This window comes from Scleropages formosus, chromosome 6, assembly GCF_900964775.1.
Source record: "Scleropages formosus chromosome 6, fSclFor1.1, whole genome shotgun sequence".
Lineage (NCBI taxonomy): Eukaryota > Metazoa > Chordata > Actinopteri > Osteoglossiformes > Osteoglossidae > Scleropages > Scleropages formosus.
Window position 1 is genome coordinate 9,417,790 of NC_041811.1, and position 16,662 is coordinate 9,434,451.

At 46.2% G+C, this 16,662-nt stretch overlaps 1 protein-coding gene across 1 annotated transcript; it reads right to left on the reverse strand.

Annotated features, from left to right (window-relative positions):
- Positions 1–18: 18 nt before the first annotated feature.
- On the reverse strand, positions 19–11,591 carry gtf3c5 (general transcription factor IIIC, polypeptide 5). Its single transcript, XM_018732941.2, has 11 exons — positions 11,332–11,591; positions 10,605–10,806; positions 10,308–10,506; positions 5,805–6,000; positions 5,282–5,386; positions 2,643–2,757; positions 2,454–2,534; positions 1,531–1,619; positions 1,348–1,430; positions 758–900; positions 19–371 (listed from the first exon to the last, which is right to left on the reverse strand). The coding sequence occupies exons 1-11, from the start codon at positions 11,482–11,484 to the stop codon at positions 223–225; spliced, it is 1,515 nt and encodes a 504-aa protein (XP_018588457.1). The 5' UTR covers positions 11,485–11,591; the 3' UTR covers positions 19–222.
- Between the last annotated feature and the right edge of the window lie 5,071 nt (positions 11,592–16,662).

Genomic DNA, 16,662 nt, shown 5'->3' on the forward strand with positions numbered 1-16,662 from the left:
AAGGACAGAAGCATCATTTTGACAAGCTCGTTTATCCATTCTCTGCTGTGACAGTACAAAAACACTGCAACATGACCAAACACTGGTGGATGTTTCTTGATGGTCAGCTCTGGTGACCATCAGAATTATTATCCAAAGAACTGGTCCATTAAAAACAAGAGTGAAAACAAGCACACGCCACGGTGCTTAAAGACCCGATGGGTATAAACACTGTCCAACATTTCACATGTACTCCAGGATCTCTGTCTCCATCTCATTGTCACTGCCCTCCGAAGGCTGAAATTCCTCTTCGTCTTCCTCTCCGCTCTCCCGCTCCTGGGATCCATGCCCAGCTTCATCAGCAGTGTCCTTGGCATTGGCAGGAAACAGACCTGAACGTAGGATTGAAACATTCATGGAGACAGATGGCAGCAATAAACAAATCCAAAACGTAATACTTGGGACTCAAAAGTCCACAGATTAGACAGGCATAACTTTTAACGTTGCATAGATCAATGCTGCCTGATTATGATGCTGTCCATCATCAACCCAACCCACTGAGCCATGAGTCTTCATAGTAGGGGAGTGCATGCAAAACATTTTGAGGAGCTGAAGGTCTGCTAGGAGTGTGTGAAGTCAGAAGATGAACATCACATCTGATAATGACACCAAAAGGGCACGCTGACACACAAGATACTCAAACCACAGGCATCTATTCAGGATAATGGTTGCACCAGGGTACCAGGGTGGAGCAGTGGGCACATCTGGATACAGATACCTGGCTTTTTAGCACGGATGACCTGTTTTATCATGCTGGACATGATATTCCTTAGCTCGTCTGTGGTTCGGGGAAGACACCAGCCATCCCGCTCATTGCACTCCTCTTCCTGACCATCATTGCAGTGGATTACCTTCTTTATGCTGGTGAGGTCACAGAAGTAATGAAAATGAAAACAGATTTGGTTGGAGGCAAATGTGTACATTTATATTTCTACAAAGTAACATATCACTTAGAAAACAAGTAGAAAAGTCAGTTTGAAACAAGTTCTGGAACAACTAATTTTTCAGGACTATCAGTTTTAATGCACTGGTTTTCTTACATTTTTTTCTGTATCTTCCAAAATGGGACAATAAGACCTCCTCAAGAAGTTCAGCAATGTTGTGCAACATATGCCAGCCACAGATGAGTATGAATAAGATCTTGTGTATTCAAGACATTTCTCAGACGCATATCTACCATAAACTGTATCTGTTGTCATATCCTATTGCCTAATATAGTGGAAAAAGAAATATTTATTGGATGTTGTGGTCTGTTTCCGTCCACAAGCTCGCTACTTTGTTCCTTGGAAGAAATATTTCAGGTGGTACCTCTCCACATCCAGGTCACAGAGCTGGTAAAACATCTGTCTATATGGAGGGAGCGTTCCATCGCGAAAGATGTATGCAGACTCCTGGCGGACAAAAAGAGAGGTGACACTATTACACACACCGTACAGCAGGACTGCACCAGTCCATTCTAGCAGTCACAGCACACAGCACTCAGACGCGTACTTTGAGCTTGTATCGCAGAGGGGCAGGCTTGCGGCCTGGGGGTGCACTTCCTTCCTGTGTGATTTCCCGCAGGCTTGCCGGTTGAGGCCCTGAAGAACATGTGGACTACTGATCGTCACCATCATCAGTGCTTAAACCCAACAAAGACTGCAAACTAACATATATAAAAACATTAACTTTATTCTCTTCCTTCCATCTGTGGTTGTTTTCAGTTATTTCCTAATCATTATTACAGGATGACATGGTAACAGAGCGATAAAAACTGGTGTCCTACAGTGTCTAGGCTGTGGGTTTGAATACCCATCCTGATTGAAGGAGTTAGCGTGTTCTGTGTGTTTGTACAAGTTTTGTAGTGGTACCCTGGTTTCCACTCATAGCCCAAAAACATAGGTTTCACGTAAACTGGTTGCTCTGCAGTACCCTTTTGAGTGTGTGTGTGTTGGGGGGGGTGTCACACATTGCTGTATAAATGGATGAATGACTGTAGGGACTTTAGCATACAACTGCGAAGGTCAAAAGGTTCCACATAAATACTAGTTAAGAATAATAATATTAGTTATCAGATACTAAATGAAGCTATGGTGGCCAGGCATGCCATGAAAGAAAAGGCAGCGGAAGTGTGTTACTCATGCATGTACCACCTTTACTGCTTTCTCACACTGCTAGTAACACTGACCATCACACAGGAGATCTTGGCACCGCCTGGATTAAACCCACATCCTAGCTCATCCCTGCTCTCCTAATTCCAAAGTGTTCAGGAGTGTGTTAGCTAATGATTCTCGCTGCCAACTTCCTAGCACCTTCTGCATCCCCATGTGACCTTGCGCATACACCAAAGGATGATGGGTAAATGCTGAGCCTACTGAGTGCCCTAACAAGCACATAGCACCTACAGCCCAGCCCAATCTCTATGTAGAACTCACCAGCCTTGTTGACCGTGGTGGGAAGGCTGTAATTATACGTGCTCCTCTTGGCTTTCACAGGCAGGTCGTTTGGCGTGTATCCTGGACACAGAGGGCATACGTCACATCCCTTCACACACGTCACTTTAAATCACTTCATGTAAGCGAGCCTGCTATTTGCTTGGTGCCCCGGAATATGCTCCTGCCTACCATGCTTCATCCCGCAGCGAATCCGGAAGTCCAGCACCTGGTAGGCTTTGGCCTCGGGTTTTGTCCGGGGGTCGTACCCAAACCTCACCCACAGGCTCCTCCAGGGGCCTGTCAACTAGGGGAAGAGAAGAAGGGGAGGAGGAAAAAAAAAAAAAACCAACAACAACACATGAGAGCCTTCAGATTCACCACTACTCTGCAACAGTTATTTCTTGCTCAAGGAGTTTTCTTCAAAAAATGGTGCGGAAGAACTTCTGAAGAAGAAAACCAAATTCATGTGACGATCTTCTGCTTGTGCAAGAAAGGTGTAAACTACAAATCAGCTAACAGCCACACACACACACACACACACACATTTTCAGAACCGCTTATCCCATACGGGGTCACGGGGAACCGGAGCCTACCCGGTAACACAGGGCGTAAGGCCGGAGGGGGAAGGGGACACACCCAGGACGGGATGCCAGTCTGCTGCAAGGCACCCCAAGGGGGACTCGAACCCCAGACCCACCGGAGAGCAGGACTGCGGTCCAACCCACTGCGCCACCGCACCCCCCCCACGTAGCTAACAGCCATTTACAACAAAAGTTGCGACACCTGCTGCTTGCAGTTGTAACAGAAGTTTCTTTCCCCAAAAACAGCCAAAAATGAGAGATAAACTGCTTTGTAAAATACAGTGAAGTCTCAATTAGCTGACAAAAGAGACCTGGATAACCAAAAATATCGAATATAGAAATGCTGTATGTTGGATGCGTTAAGGTGCCGTGGGTTCAGCTGGTGCTTGCTGTGTGGCAGGTCTGGCGTTCGAGCCCTGCTTGGGGCGCCTTACAACGGACTGGCGTCCCGTCCTGGCTGTGTCCCCTCCCCCCTCGGCCTTGTGCCCTGTGTTGCCGGGCACGGTTCCGGCTTGCCATGACCCCACTCTGGACAAGCGGTTGTTGACGATGGATGGATGTATGTCGGATGAAAAAAAACACGGATAAATATAAGTTTGAACACTTGTTTATTAATAATGCACTTTTAACCCTCTTATACTGTTAAGTGGTCAGTATCATTATCCAATTGTTCATCATTCTCTCTCTCACACACACACACACACACACACACACACACACACACACACACACACACACGCAATCATGTGGTATTCCAAGTGTGCCAGCTATTCCGGAATGACGAATAACAGAAGGTTCAATAATCAAGGCTTTACTATACAGGATTTCACTTGTAACAAACTAATAGTGACCATTTTAGCTTTACTCTACAGGTTACATTCTTATTACGGGTGCTTCTTGAGATATGACATATGCAACTTTTCACAGCCGTCCCATTAATCTTATTATTTTTAATATTATTTTCCAGTTCTGATGTTTCCTTGTAACGTCTAATGAAGACAGTACTGCACAATAACATCGGCTGGCCGTATTAACGGGACCACACCCGTTATTGCGTCTCAAGCAGCCACTGTGTTTCATTAACAAATTTTTTCACTTCAAGTTACCATTTATTTACAATGAAAAAGTGAGTGTTCTGGTGGTGTTGAAAATAAAAAGTGGAAGACAGCAGATTTAGAAGTGAAAGTAATAGCGCAGCATGAAAATACAATACTGTTACATAACATTATTCTCTATTAGTGTTAAACATGAATAATGTGTGAAATTAGTGAAAAAAAGTAGCAAAGCCCCATTATATACATTGTAGCATTTGTGTATGTTAATTGTTCACATATCCTTATGGTTCGCATAAGGAGATTTTGGACTATGATGAAGTCGACTATGGGAAGAGAACCCCATCGTAAAGCTGAGGACCGCCTTTACTTATTCATCTGTCTGACATTTTTCTAAAGTGTCGTTCAATGTGGGGTTTGTACATGGAGCTACTTACAGTGACTTCCTCTTTTATACTGCTCAGTAATATTTACTGTATTAATTCAGGGTAAGTACCTTCATCAAGGGTACTACAGCAGGAGGTGAGAGTTGAACCCAATTCCTTAGACTGTAAGACAATGGGTTTTAACCACTATATTATAATATGATACATGATTCATTCACAGTCCTCAAATTCATGTTGGATTACACAATGCAATTCGTCATTAATTTTTAACCCAAAAGCGAATATATTAGCATTTTACCTCTTTTTTACAGCCCATATAACTTAATTGTTGAAATACTAAGAACAATCAAGCAGGTTACATAATTACTGCAAACTGCTGTTCAACTCAAGTACACAAGTATTATTAAAATAAACATTTTGACTGATATTGTTCTACTCCTGAGCTGCAACCACTCATTTCTGTCCACTCTACAAGACAGGTATTTTAAGTGTATCTGCAAACATGTACATGCTACAATGCTGAGTGGACAGCTTTCCAGACACCCTACAAATATATCAAAAAAAATTTTTTTGGCTGGTTCTCGAGAAAAAATTGTAGGTATTAATCCAAAAGCAGTTTAAAATTATACAGATAATAGATTTAAATTAACAACTCAATCAAGAATAATTATTTAAGTCCTCAGCCTGACCAGGTCCGAATACTCTTACTGTAACCCTTAAGCCTTGTTCTGTGTGCAGTTTTCCCCCCTAACTGCCCACCACCCTCTTCCCCAGCACCACCCCCGTTTGCCACACCTACCCCTACTCACCATGTAATAGGCCAGGTAGGGCAGCAGCAGTTTCAGCTTCTCTGGATGGATATCCAGGTTGGCCTTGACAGCATTGCGAGACCAGATGGGCCTTCTCTCAAACATCTATTTAGAGAGGAGATCAACGATACAGGACACATTAACATCAGGCTAACCTTCACCTCGTTTTCTGCTGAGAGCCTGAAACATAGTTGGCAACCCAGCCTCTGAAATAAGATATGAGGGCACAAGATGTGCATTTACACAAGGCTTTTGTAAAACACAGGATATCGACAACATCTACAGCCAATGATGAAATAGAACAGAGTAAGACTAAACCACACTTCACACACCCCAAAGACAGAGCTCATAAATCCCTATCCCATCTTTCTAGGTCTTTCTTTTTACTTTATCAGGTCAGGGTAAGCACCTTGATCAGGGGTACTACAGCGACATGGGGGATTCAAACCCGAGTACTTTAATAACAACGCCATGAGTGTAAGGCAGCGGTATGAGGTGACACGGTGGTACAAACATTTCCCACCTTCTTGAGCTCCTCCTCGGCCTTGATCTCACTCGGGTGCACGCAGACACGCTTCCAGTTCTGTACAGCAGGCTCCAGCGGCTCCATCGGCACGGTCTTGTCCTCAAAGCTCACAAAAATGGCGTTGTGCGGGCGCCGTGCTCGACTCAGCCCTATCAGGTTCTCGCTGGACACAGCTGGGGGCACGTAACCTTCCCTAAGGGAGGGGGGACTTGTTCATTTGCATTGACATTTATCCCATTTATTCCTTTGGCAAATACTTGTCGCAAAAGCCACATACAACCAAGAGTAAACAAAAGCGCGTCATCAACAGACAGCTTCAGACGCAGGAATTGTCAACACACAACTTGTGTGTCTGGTACCATTTACACTTATTATTCACTTATTTTCTCCAAAGCAACGTACATCTCAGCAAAAATACAATTTGAGCATTACATTAAGAGAAAGAGACATGGCTGCAGACATGTGATTCTTGAGTAAACCTACTTTGTTACTAACCACTTGATGCACCGATGTTCATCACTCGAGTAGGTGCATAAAACGCAGGATACATGAATCCTGATAACCTCCTACCAAACTTTCTTTATTTTTTTTTTTAAGAATAACATACACAAACAAACTGACATACAATGCCAGAGTAGCAGCTGTGTAAAGGGCTATCTGGGGAAGATCATGAAGTTACGGTGCATGAACTTTTACACCACACATGAGCCGGAGAGATCTTGGGCGAAATAGGCCCGAAAAAGGTGAGTTTTCACACTCTTCTTGAATGTAGACACAATTACTGCAGTTCTGAGCAAGAGGGGGAGGTTGTTCCACCGCAATGGTGCCAGAACCGAGAACCTCCGTGCTTTACCTTTCATGAACAGGACCACCAATTGAGTTGAAGTAGATGAGCAAAGGGGTCTGGCTGGGGTGTAGCGGTTGATCAAGTCTTGTAAATAGCTGGGAGCAGTTCTATTGATCCATTTGTAGACAATAACCAGGGTCTTGAATTTGATTCGGGCAGCTATAGGAAGCCAATGCAGAGAAATGAGAAGAGGAGATACGTGGGAACGCTTTGGCAAATCAAACACAACTCGTGCAGCAGCACTCTGAATCAGCTGCAAAGGTTTGATGGCAGTAGCAGGAAGGCCACACAGGAGAGAGTGCAGTAGTCCAGATAGGAAGTCACCACGGCCTGGACAAGTAGCTGGGCAGAGTCAGTTGTGAGGTAGGGACGGATCCTACAAATATTATGCAGGATGTATCGGCAGGACCGGGTTGTGGCTTCGATGTGCCGAGAGAAAGACAGACTCGAGTCAATCGTTACTCCCAGACTCTTGGCCGAGGAGGTAGGTGAAATGAGTGAGTTGTCCAGTTTGATCGATAGATTGTGACAGGAGGACAGGCCAGCTGGGAGGTGAAGAATCTCTGTTTTGGAGAGGTTGAGGTGGAGGTGGTGATCAGACATCCACGCAGAGATGTCCGACAGGCAGGCAGCAATGCGGCGGAAATGTCTGATGCTCCAGGTGGAAAGGAGAGGAAGAGCTGGGCATCATCAGCATAGCAGCGATATCTGAATCCATGGGAGGCCATGGCCGGGCTGAGGAAGGAGGTGTAGATCGAGAAGAGAAGGAGGACCCAATACCAAGCCCCACGGGACACCGGTTGAAAGAGGCAGAGGAGAAGAATGAGAGCGCCACCAGATCACTTGATAGGATCTGACAGATAGGTAGGACTCAAACCATCTTAGTGCCGCTCCTTTGATCCCAAGCTGACTAAGAGAGGAGAGCAGAAACCGGTGGTTGACAGTGTCGAATGCTGCAGACAGACTGAGGAGGATGAGAACCAAGGAGAGGGAGGCGGCTCTAGCGGCTTGGAGAGCATCAGACACCACCAGAAGGGCCATTTCAGTGGAGTGACCCAGTTCGAAACCAGACTGATATCCATCGAGGAGACGTTCAGGGTGAGAAAATCAGACAGTTGATCACAGGCTGCCCACTCTAGAGTTTTAGACAGGAAGGAGAGGAGGGAGACTGGTCTGTAGTTTTCAACCAAATTGGGATCCAGGGAGGGTTTCTTTGATAGACGTAAAATGAGAGCAGTTTGAAGGCAGCTGGGAAACAGCCAGAGGAGAGTGAGGAGTTGATGATCTTAGTGATGAAGGTGGAGAGTTGCGGGGAAATGTTCTGTAGGAGTGATGATGGGATTGGGTCAAGCGAGCAGGTGGTGGCTCTGTGCGATATCAGGACATCAGAGATTTCAGATTCGGAAAGCGGTTTGAATTTGGAGAGGATAGCTTCGCAGGGATGCCCAGCATGAACCAGGCACGGTGATGTTGAGAACTTGTCAGTGATTGCGTTGACCTTGTCTCTGAAAAACAAAGCAAAGTCATCAGCAATGAGAGAAGAAGGAGGAAGAGGCGGCGGAGGACACAGAAGGGATGAGAAGGTGGCAAAGAGTCTGTGTAGTTTTTAGTTCCCGACTGTATTTTGTTGTGGTAGAAGGAGGTTTTAGCTGAAGAGACAGCAGAGTGAAAAGTAGCTAAGAGTGACTGGTAGGAATCCAGGTCCGAGCGAGTCTTGGATTTACGCCATCTTCGCTCTGCAGCCCAGAGTTTGGTCCTGTTAGCTCGTAACGTATCAGTCAGCCATGGGGTGGTACTGGGGTGTGCTGGTCTTGAAGACAGTGGACAGAGAGTGTCAAGGGTGAAAGATAGGGCAGAGAGGAAAGCATTAGTGGCATCGTCTGTTGATAGATCCGAGAACTGTGCAGCAGAAGAGAGAGCAGACACCGCAGCAGAGGCAAAGCAGGAAGGTGTGAGAGATTTTAAGTTGCAGCATAAGGTGACAATGGGTGCAGAAAGATGCATCGAATTAGTGGTGAGGCAGGGTTGAAAGGAAATGAAGAAGTGGTCAGAGACATGCAGTGGAGTGACAGAGAGGACGGGACAGCCACAGTTGCGGGAAAATACAAGGTCAAAACAATTGCCTGCTTTGTGAGTAGCAGGGGATTGGGACAGGGAGAGATCGAAGGACTGTAGGAGCAACAGAAGGCCACTTGCATGAATGTTGTCGACATGCAGGTTGAAGGCACCCAGGAGAATGAATGGGGCATTGTCCCCTGGCAGAGAGTTCAACAAGATGTCAAGGTCATCCAAGAAGCAGCCAAGAGGGCCAGGAGGGCGATAAAGAACAACCACAACAACAATGATTGGGGCAGTGATAGATACAACATGCCATTCAAAGGAGGATGGATCATGAAGGTGAAGGGGAAGAATAGAATATTCCCACCAGGGAGAGATGAGCAGGCCTGTGCCTCCACCTCTGCTGGAGGGACGAGGGGTGTGAGAGGAGGAGTAGTTAGTGTAGAGAGGTGCAGGTGTGGCTGTGTTGTCTGGGGTGATCTAGGTTTCAGCTAGGGCCAGGAGGTCCAATGAGAGATGGGAGGCGTAGGGTGGTATGAAGTCAGCCTTTCTCACACCAGACTGGTAGTTCCGGAGTCCCGTGGAGAAATTAAAGCAGGATGAAGGGTTTGACACTGTAGCAGCGAGAGTACCCAGGTATCTGGCGGTGGTGAAGTCGTTCAGCTCGGTTGCCGTCGAAGACTTCGATGGTCGACATGTTTGACGCATGATCCCTTGCAAGACACGGTACCTGTGGCCTCCCTCGGGGGACTCCCACAGGTAGACTCCCTTGTCTTTGCACCCCAAGTCTTCACACCAAGAGGCTGCCGCAACCGCTGCCGCTATGGATCACCAGCCGCTACTTAAGCTGGGCTAATTCCTATCATCTGAGCTTCCTAATCGAAACCGAAACTACTCCAACAATGGTGACCAAAACAAACAACCAAACAGACACAATTAATCGATCCACGGAGTCAAGCGGACTCCACAATACGGGACAGAGAATTGTTCCGGAGAATGTGCGCCCTAACAAACCACAAATACAATTTAGCAAACAAATTAATAAAAGTGCCACCCACAACTACACAGACACACATCCGATTGTGTCTGTCTATCTGCACAGCTACATGAGAGGAATGTGCGTCGGGAAAAAGTGGTAGTAACATGACTACACTTACCTGAAACACCACGAACTGCAGCGACAGACCTCCAATGCAAAATATAATGCACAAATACCACCATGTTGCTGGTTCACATCCCTCAATTAGCTGACTACAAAAGTGACCTTCAAATAGCAAATACACAGATAATCACAGCAGAGAGTGTTGGACTCAGCGATGTAGCTCTCAGGAAATCGGGAGAGAAATGGGTCAGAAAGAGATGGGTTTGATACCCTTTCTTAATGGTGGGAAGGGTTCAGCAGCTCTGAAGTATAGAGGGAGTTTGTTCCACCGCATTGGGGCCAAAATCGAGAACCTACGGACTTTCACTTTAGGACTCCTTGTGAGTTGGACCAAAGCAGCCAGAAGTGGAGGAGCGCAGTGTTCTTAAAGGGGTATAGGTGCAGGTCTTGTGTTCAAAGCCCCGATACAGCCCTACAAATACTCTGTGCCCACCTGTGCTGAATTTCTGGACGATAGTAGTAGTCGACCGGCGTGTCAAGGCGGGAGAAGATGGGAGGAGGGATGAACAGGGGCACATCCATGTCAAAGAATTCCTTCGTCTCTGGCTGACGCAGGATGATCTTGTCATACAGGGACATGTGTGTACTGTCAGGACGCATGTGGATGGCGAGATACTGAAAGTCTGCCATCCCTGCAGCACAGGAAGTGAGGGAAGAAAAAAAAAAAACACAATCAGTCCATGATGTGAAAGACCAAGTCCTACTTACATCCTGTTTAGTGGCTCCATACCCTGAAATTTGTACGTGGTGCCAATCACTCCCAGAACCTCCATGGCAACCTGTGCCTCCCCGCCACCTTCTCCTTTGCGGACCCTCCTGCGGACGCGGAGCAGCAGGTTGGTGGAGGGGTAGCGATTTCCACACACTGGGTGGCAGTAGGGGTCCCTCGGGCGGTAATACAGCTCGAGACGCTTTGAAGGGTCACTGTACGTCTGCAGCCAAACAAATGATACAAGCAGTAACTGAAGATATGTGTTAATAACAACAACAACAACAACAACAACAACAATAAAAATAGCAGTAATAATTCAAGACGGATACAATTATAATAACAATAGTAATTCAAGATGGATTTACGGATAGACTCTAGACCACCAAGACTGGACAAGCAGTTATCAACAGAGATGGAAAGATTAGTAATTATTATTAATAATACATATCAACCACTCAAGCAATTAACTGGACCAGAACCCAAACTAGACAAACCGTGTCAGTGTCTTGAGTCCACATGACTGCCGGAACCAGGTGTACACCAGGTAACACACAGTGGTTAATGGCATGGTATTATAACCTGAGGGTATTGGGTCGAGTCCCACTCCCTGCTAACTTACCTGATCCAGGGACTTACTGTGAATAACTACAGTAAAATGCACACGTGCTGCATAAAATGCATCAAATACTGAGTGATGATATTTCCACACATCTGCTCAGGATCGCCCAGGCAGGTGCTACCTCACCTTGGACACGCCTTTCTCCCCCCTGAGGGTCTCCAGGGCCCGGTCGAGGTGGCGCACGACCCCTGGGTACTCCACACACACCAGGCGGCGCTGCGAGACGTTCAAGACGGCAGTTCCCTCCGGGGAGCGCTCCGTGTCTCCCGCGGAAGACATTTCCTCCGCGACGAAAATACTCTGCCTCTTCTTTATTTTCCTTTAGAGAAGCTGAGAACTTGTCATCTGAACACAGTTCGAAACAAAAGCACATCCGGTTCATCGGTCCAGCCTGAAATTCGAGCCGACAGGAAACAACGAGTAACGGCTTTGATTCCGTACTGCAACATCTAAATGTGCAGTCTGATACGTTTATTCAACCAATATTAATTGATTTAGCTGACGCTTTTCTCCGAAGCGGTTTATAGTATTAATTCACCGCGAATGATTCACCCGTTTGTATAACCACGTAATTTTACTGGATTAATTTTCCGGTCAGTACTTTGCTCAAGCAGTCATTAGTGTGTGAAGGTGAAGGGATGAGGTCCTTCCTGCGCTGCGCACGTGTTTCGTACCAGGAGCACAGTCGTGACGGGTCGTAGACGGCGCACTTTTATTCCCTTACAGAGCCGCTTGTCCCATATGGGGTCACGGGGAACCGGAGCCTACCCGGCAACACAGGGCGTAAGGATACACCCAGGACGGGACGCCAGTCCGTCGCAAGGTACGCCAAGCGGGACTCGAACCCCAGACCCACCGGACAGCAGGACTGTGGCCCAACCCACTGCGCCACCGCACACCCCTATTCCCTTATATTTCAGCTCATTTCAAGAGTATGGCGTCAAAACTGCCTTTTTTTTGTAATTAACACAGTACAACTGAATAAAAGATCGCAAGACAATAGTATATTATATTATTTATAAAACAATATAATTATACTGTTTTATAGTATATATAATAATACATTTATTATATTTATATTAAATATTAAAAAGCAAAACGGGGAATACAAATACAAATTAACGCCGGGATGAAAATATGGAATTACATTTACAGAGTGTAATAGCTTTGATTGCTTTTTTAAATTGGAGTCAAATAGTAACAATGTACTGTTTGGTTTCATTTGAGTGCGCAATTACGTTAGGTTTCTTATTGTAGAATTTGCATTAATTTATGCTTGGAATCTGGGTAATAATAAAATTAGATGTATTCAATAAAACAGCACGTTTTCCCGCAATATGTGGTGGGGACAGTGCGGACCATGATATTTACATTGACTGATAAAATTTACCCCTTTTTTCCGAAGTGTTACAGTATATGTGCGGTGCCAGAATAAGTCAGTTTCCGATTGCGCTTCACAGAATACACAGTTTGTGTCAATGTTTTTTTTTTTTCTTTTTTTAGAATTTATTAAGATAATGGCTTGCTAGGTAAATTCTGAGGAAATAATACCTCTTTTACCTTATTTATTTGATTTAAAACGTTTTTTAAAAGTGTATTTTGTATGTTTTAAAAAAGAGTTAACTTTTAAATAACTCAGTTATGCAGCTGTGACGAACGAATGGTGCATAGCGGAAATGAACAAACTAACTTTACTTAAGAATCACACATCTGCAGCTATGTCACTTTCTCCTAATGTAATTGTAATGCACAAATTGTATTTTCTGTGAGATGTACGTCGCTGTGGAAAAAAGCGCCTGTTAAACGAAGTTTAGAGCTACTTGTGGTGACGCGGCGATTCTTCGTCTTTTCCCGCGTCTCCGCGCGAGGGGGCAGTAAACGGTCGAGCTCGCGCGATGCGTCCAGCTTGTTTGGCGCTTCAGCTGTTAATGTCGTTTAAACATATTCGACAAAGCGGCGTCACGTTGCCGAGAAGAGGGTACAAACACTGTAGCGTAGTTTCTCAGTGTTCATCCCTTTTTTGAGAGTTTTAGTTGGTTGCTTTCGGACCAAAGCGACTCTCGCGTCACAGGTTATAGAACAACAGGTGCGCGTGCCAGTAGATGTTGGAGAATAAGCTGCAGGACCTCAACTTCTGAGCAAAGCAGGCAACTGCTGGGGGAATAAAAAGAAAAATATAGAATAAATAAATGAAAAATAGAGTCTGAGAGGTGCAGCTTTGCTAAATAGCAGCGGGCAGGTTTGAGGCCAGAGCCTGGCCTCCTGTGTACCTTCACATTTTTCTGCGTGGGGAGATGCTTTCCTTCGAAGCTCTGTAGCACTTGGAGTAAACAAAAGCACAAACATTATGGACACTTGGTTTTATTTAGTGGTTTACCTATCCCTTTTTCCAAGGTAATTTACTGTGTTAAGTGTATATACGTAACCTCCTCACAATGATTTCCTCATTTGGTGGGAACAACTGGTTTGGTGACTTGGTATCACAGTGGTTAGTGCTGCTGCCTTTAGACCCAAAGGTTACAGGGTCAAGTCCCACCTTGAGCTATCACACCCTTGCATAAGGTGCTTATCTTAAATTGCTCTGGGGAAAAATACTGTATAGCTGGGTAAATTGTAAGTGCCTTAACAATATGAGTCACTTAAGTGAAAAATTTGATAAGTTTGTACAGATGAGTTAGTGTATCAGTTCATGGTAAGGCCCTTGACCTAGGGGACTACAGCTGGAGGTGGTAGTGGAACCTGGGTCTTGGGGGTTCAAGCTGAAAGCCCTCACTACTATGCAACCCCCTGAGCCCTGATCTCATGTTATAGAGGATATTTGCAGTAGTTCATGCTATTTGTAGCAAGAGCGGGATGTAGGACGGTCTCAGTGCGTCTGGTCCCAGGTTCCGAGGCCCTTGGGGCCGTCTGTGAACGTGAGATGGCCGACGGCAAAGGCAAATGGGAGGATATCTTCGAGAGAACCAGTGTTTAATGCAGAGGTAAATCCCTCCCGCTCCTCCCATCTCTGCCTCCAGAGTTGGTCCACTGAGGTGAAAAGGTTCTCTTATTTGCATAGCGAGTCATTTGTCTAAATTGCTCGACCCTGCAGCCGTCGTTTGCATTTTGTGTCCTCCTAAGTGTAAAGCAAGAGTTTCCAATAAGGTCATATGCGCTGTCGTTCCCTGCAATTTACAGTTAAGAAGTTCAAAGTGACCTGGGTTGGTCTCCTCAAACACCTCATTCTGACCATCTCATATTACCATGTAATGAACGTGCTGGGAGGTAAAACCTTTTCCTTGTTTGTGAGAATTTTTTAAACCCGGAAAAGGATTTTAATGCTGGAAAACAGTGTCGGGCACACACAGGAGCTCAGAGTAAGGGCGGTCTGATTTCTGGGTGCGACTACAGTTTCTGACACTCAGACCTCAAAACAAGCTGTATTTAGAATAAATAAATAATCACACCCACTGTGTCTACCCTGATGTATTCAAACTAATCCAGATCTGTGAATCCACCGCTGTTTCAGGAGAGATTAGGTGATGCCTTTGAGCTCCTTGGCGAGGTGCGAAGCTGCAGAGGAGCCGCCCGTTTGAAGAAGAGGTGTCTGTCTGAGTGGTTCCCTGGAAACCTCCAGGAATCCCTCCGCGGCTTCTGACGTGTCGTCGTTCTGTGACCAGGAAATTAAAGAATTGCTGACATTGTACCGCGGTGCAGTCTAAAGAGCCACATGGGCTGTTTCCCCAATGCGCTTATAAGTACAAAATGACTCATATTAGAAACATGCCAGTGCTTACACTGTTTTCAGTTATTATATTTTATGCTTAGTGTTGTATGTATTGTATACCTACAGTTTAAATCAGCTTACCTGGCAGAATTAAATCTTGTTGTAACACTCTCCTGTCTGCTAAATGAATAAATGTAAATGTAAACACGATAGCTGCTGTTGTGCATGTAAACTTTGCATAAACAACACATTTATAGCACTATCAGTAATTTGCAGTTATCTGAACCCGGCCAAGCCCGCTGCCCTACTCTGCCCCCCCCCCCCCCCAATATAAGGGGGCACGGTGGCACAGCAGGCTTGGCCAGGTCCTGCTCTCTGGTGGGTTTGGGGTTCAAGTCCTGCTTTGGGTGCCTTGCGATGCACTGGCATCCCATCCTGGGTGTGTCCCCTCCCCCTCTAGCCCTGTGCCCTGTGTTGCCAGGTTAGGCTCGGGTTCACTGTGACCCCGCTTGGGATAAGCTGTGTGTGTGTGTGTATGTATGTGTGTGTGTTATTTCAGACACTTTTCAAATCCCATCTTTCTGTTCACAATAATTTTGATGTTCTGACCACAGACTATAGAACAGAGAATTTAAAACGGTACAGAAAAAGATACCGGGAACCATCTGTTATTGTAATCTTTTAAGATTTTTATGAAAGGTGTGAGGTTGTCTTTAGACTATTTACAAAAAGGAGGTAGTAGAAACTCAGCAAGGTTTAGTATACATATTATAGTAACTTTTCACTGTAAATGAACATGCCAAACCAAGACCATGGGGGAGGTGTGAGAGGGCACATGGATCTGGCCTTGTCCAGCAAACTTTCGTTGGTGCCTGTTGTCATGGTGATGGCCGCACTGGAAGGAGGGCTCTCAGGTCTCCACGGGGACATCTGTTTCCTGCAGCCAAAAGGGGAATAAAAAGACAGCCCAAGGTTTACGCGTTTAGGATTTATTTTTGGTATGTGACAAAAGTATTAGTAGCATACGCTAGTGGTGCGTTCTTCACAAGGGATAGATAAGCGGCGGCAGCGCTTCCTGTGCTTTGTTCTGGATGCCCGTGCTTTGAGGGACACGGTGCACGAAGCCCCTGGCCATGCCGTGTCAATCTGTCGTGTTGTTTGCTGGGGAAGTTCGCTCTCGCACTCTGGAACTGTGTGTGTTTCGGAGCCCTGCATCCCCCTGATTATGACCCGGCCGGGTACTATCTGGGCGCTCCACGGGCAGCTCCACCCTGCCACGCCGCCTGCGTGCACTGACCGTTACGGCCAGTCCGGGCCTGATAAGACTATCTAGGACCGAGCGCAACCGGCTCTGCAGCGGCTGCCATCGAGGCCCCCAGATTTCCCTACAATCGCTCCTCCTCCTGTCGGACTCACTGTCCTGCTCGTCTCTCCATCCTGGCTCCTTGCTCTTGCTCTCGAATCCCTCCCCAATCACAAATCCAGGCCCCCGGCTGACTGGGCAAACAGGTCGTCGAGGCCATATTTAGTGAGAGACCCCATGCTGCGGAAACCACGGGCGCTGCTCCCGGCACTGCAGCCCTCAGAAAGCTCTACCCCCTTTAGTCCAGTAACCGTCACTCACTCGCTATCATCCAACACACACACACACACACACACACACACACACACACACACACACACACACACACACGCGCACGTACACTCACGCCTAATTCTGCCACGTTTCCTGCGTCCAGTGAACTGCTGCT

Bases quoted from the DNA above. Each gene is read 5' to 3' on its own strand.
- gtf3c5 (XM_018732941.2), bottom strand. From the start codon at position 11,484: ATGTCTTCCGCGGGAGACACGGAGCGCTCCCCGGAGGGAACTGCCGTC. The intron at 10,507-10,604 runs GTATGGAGCCAC...CCTGTGCTGCAG, and splicing joins CACCACGTACAAATTTCAGG to GGATGGCAGACTTTCAGTAT. The intron at 1,431-1,530 runs GTACGCGTCTGA...TTTGTCCGCCAG, and splicing joins CTCTGCGATACAAGCTCAAA to GAGTCTGCATACATCTTTCG.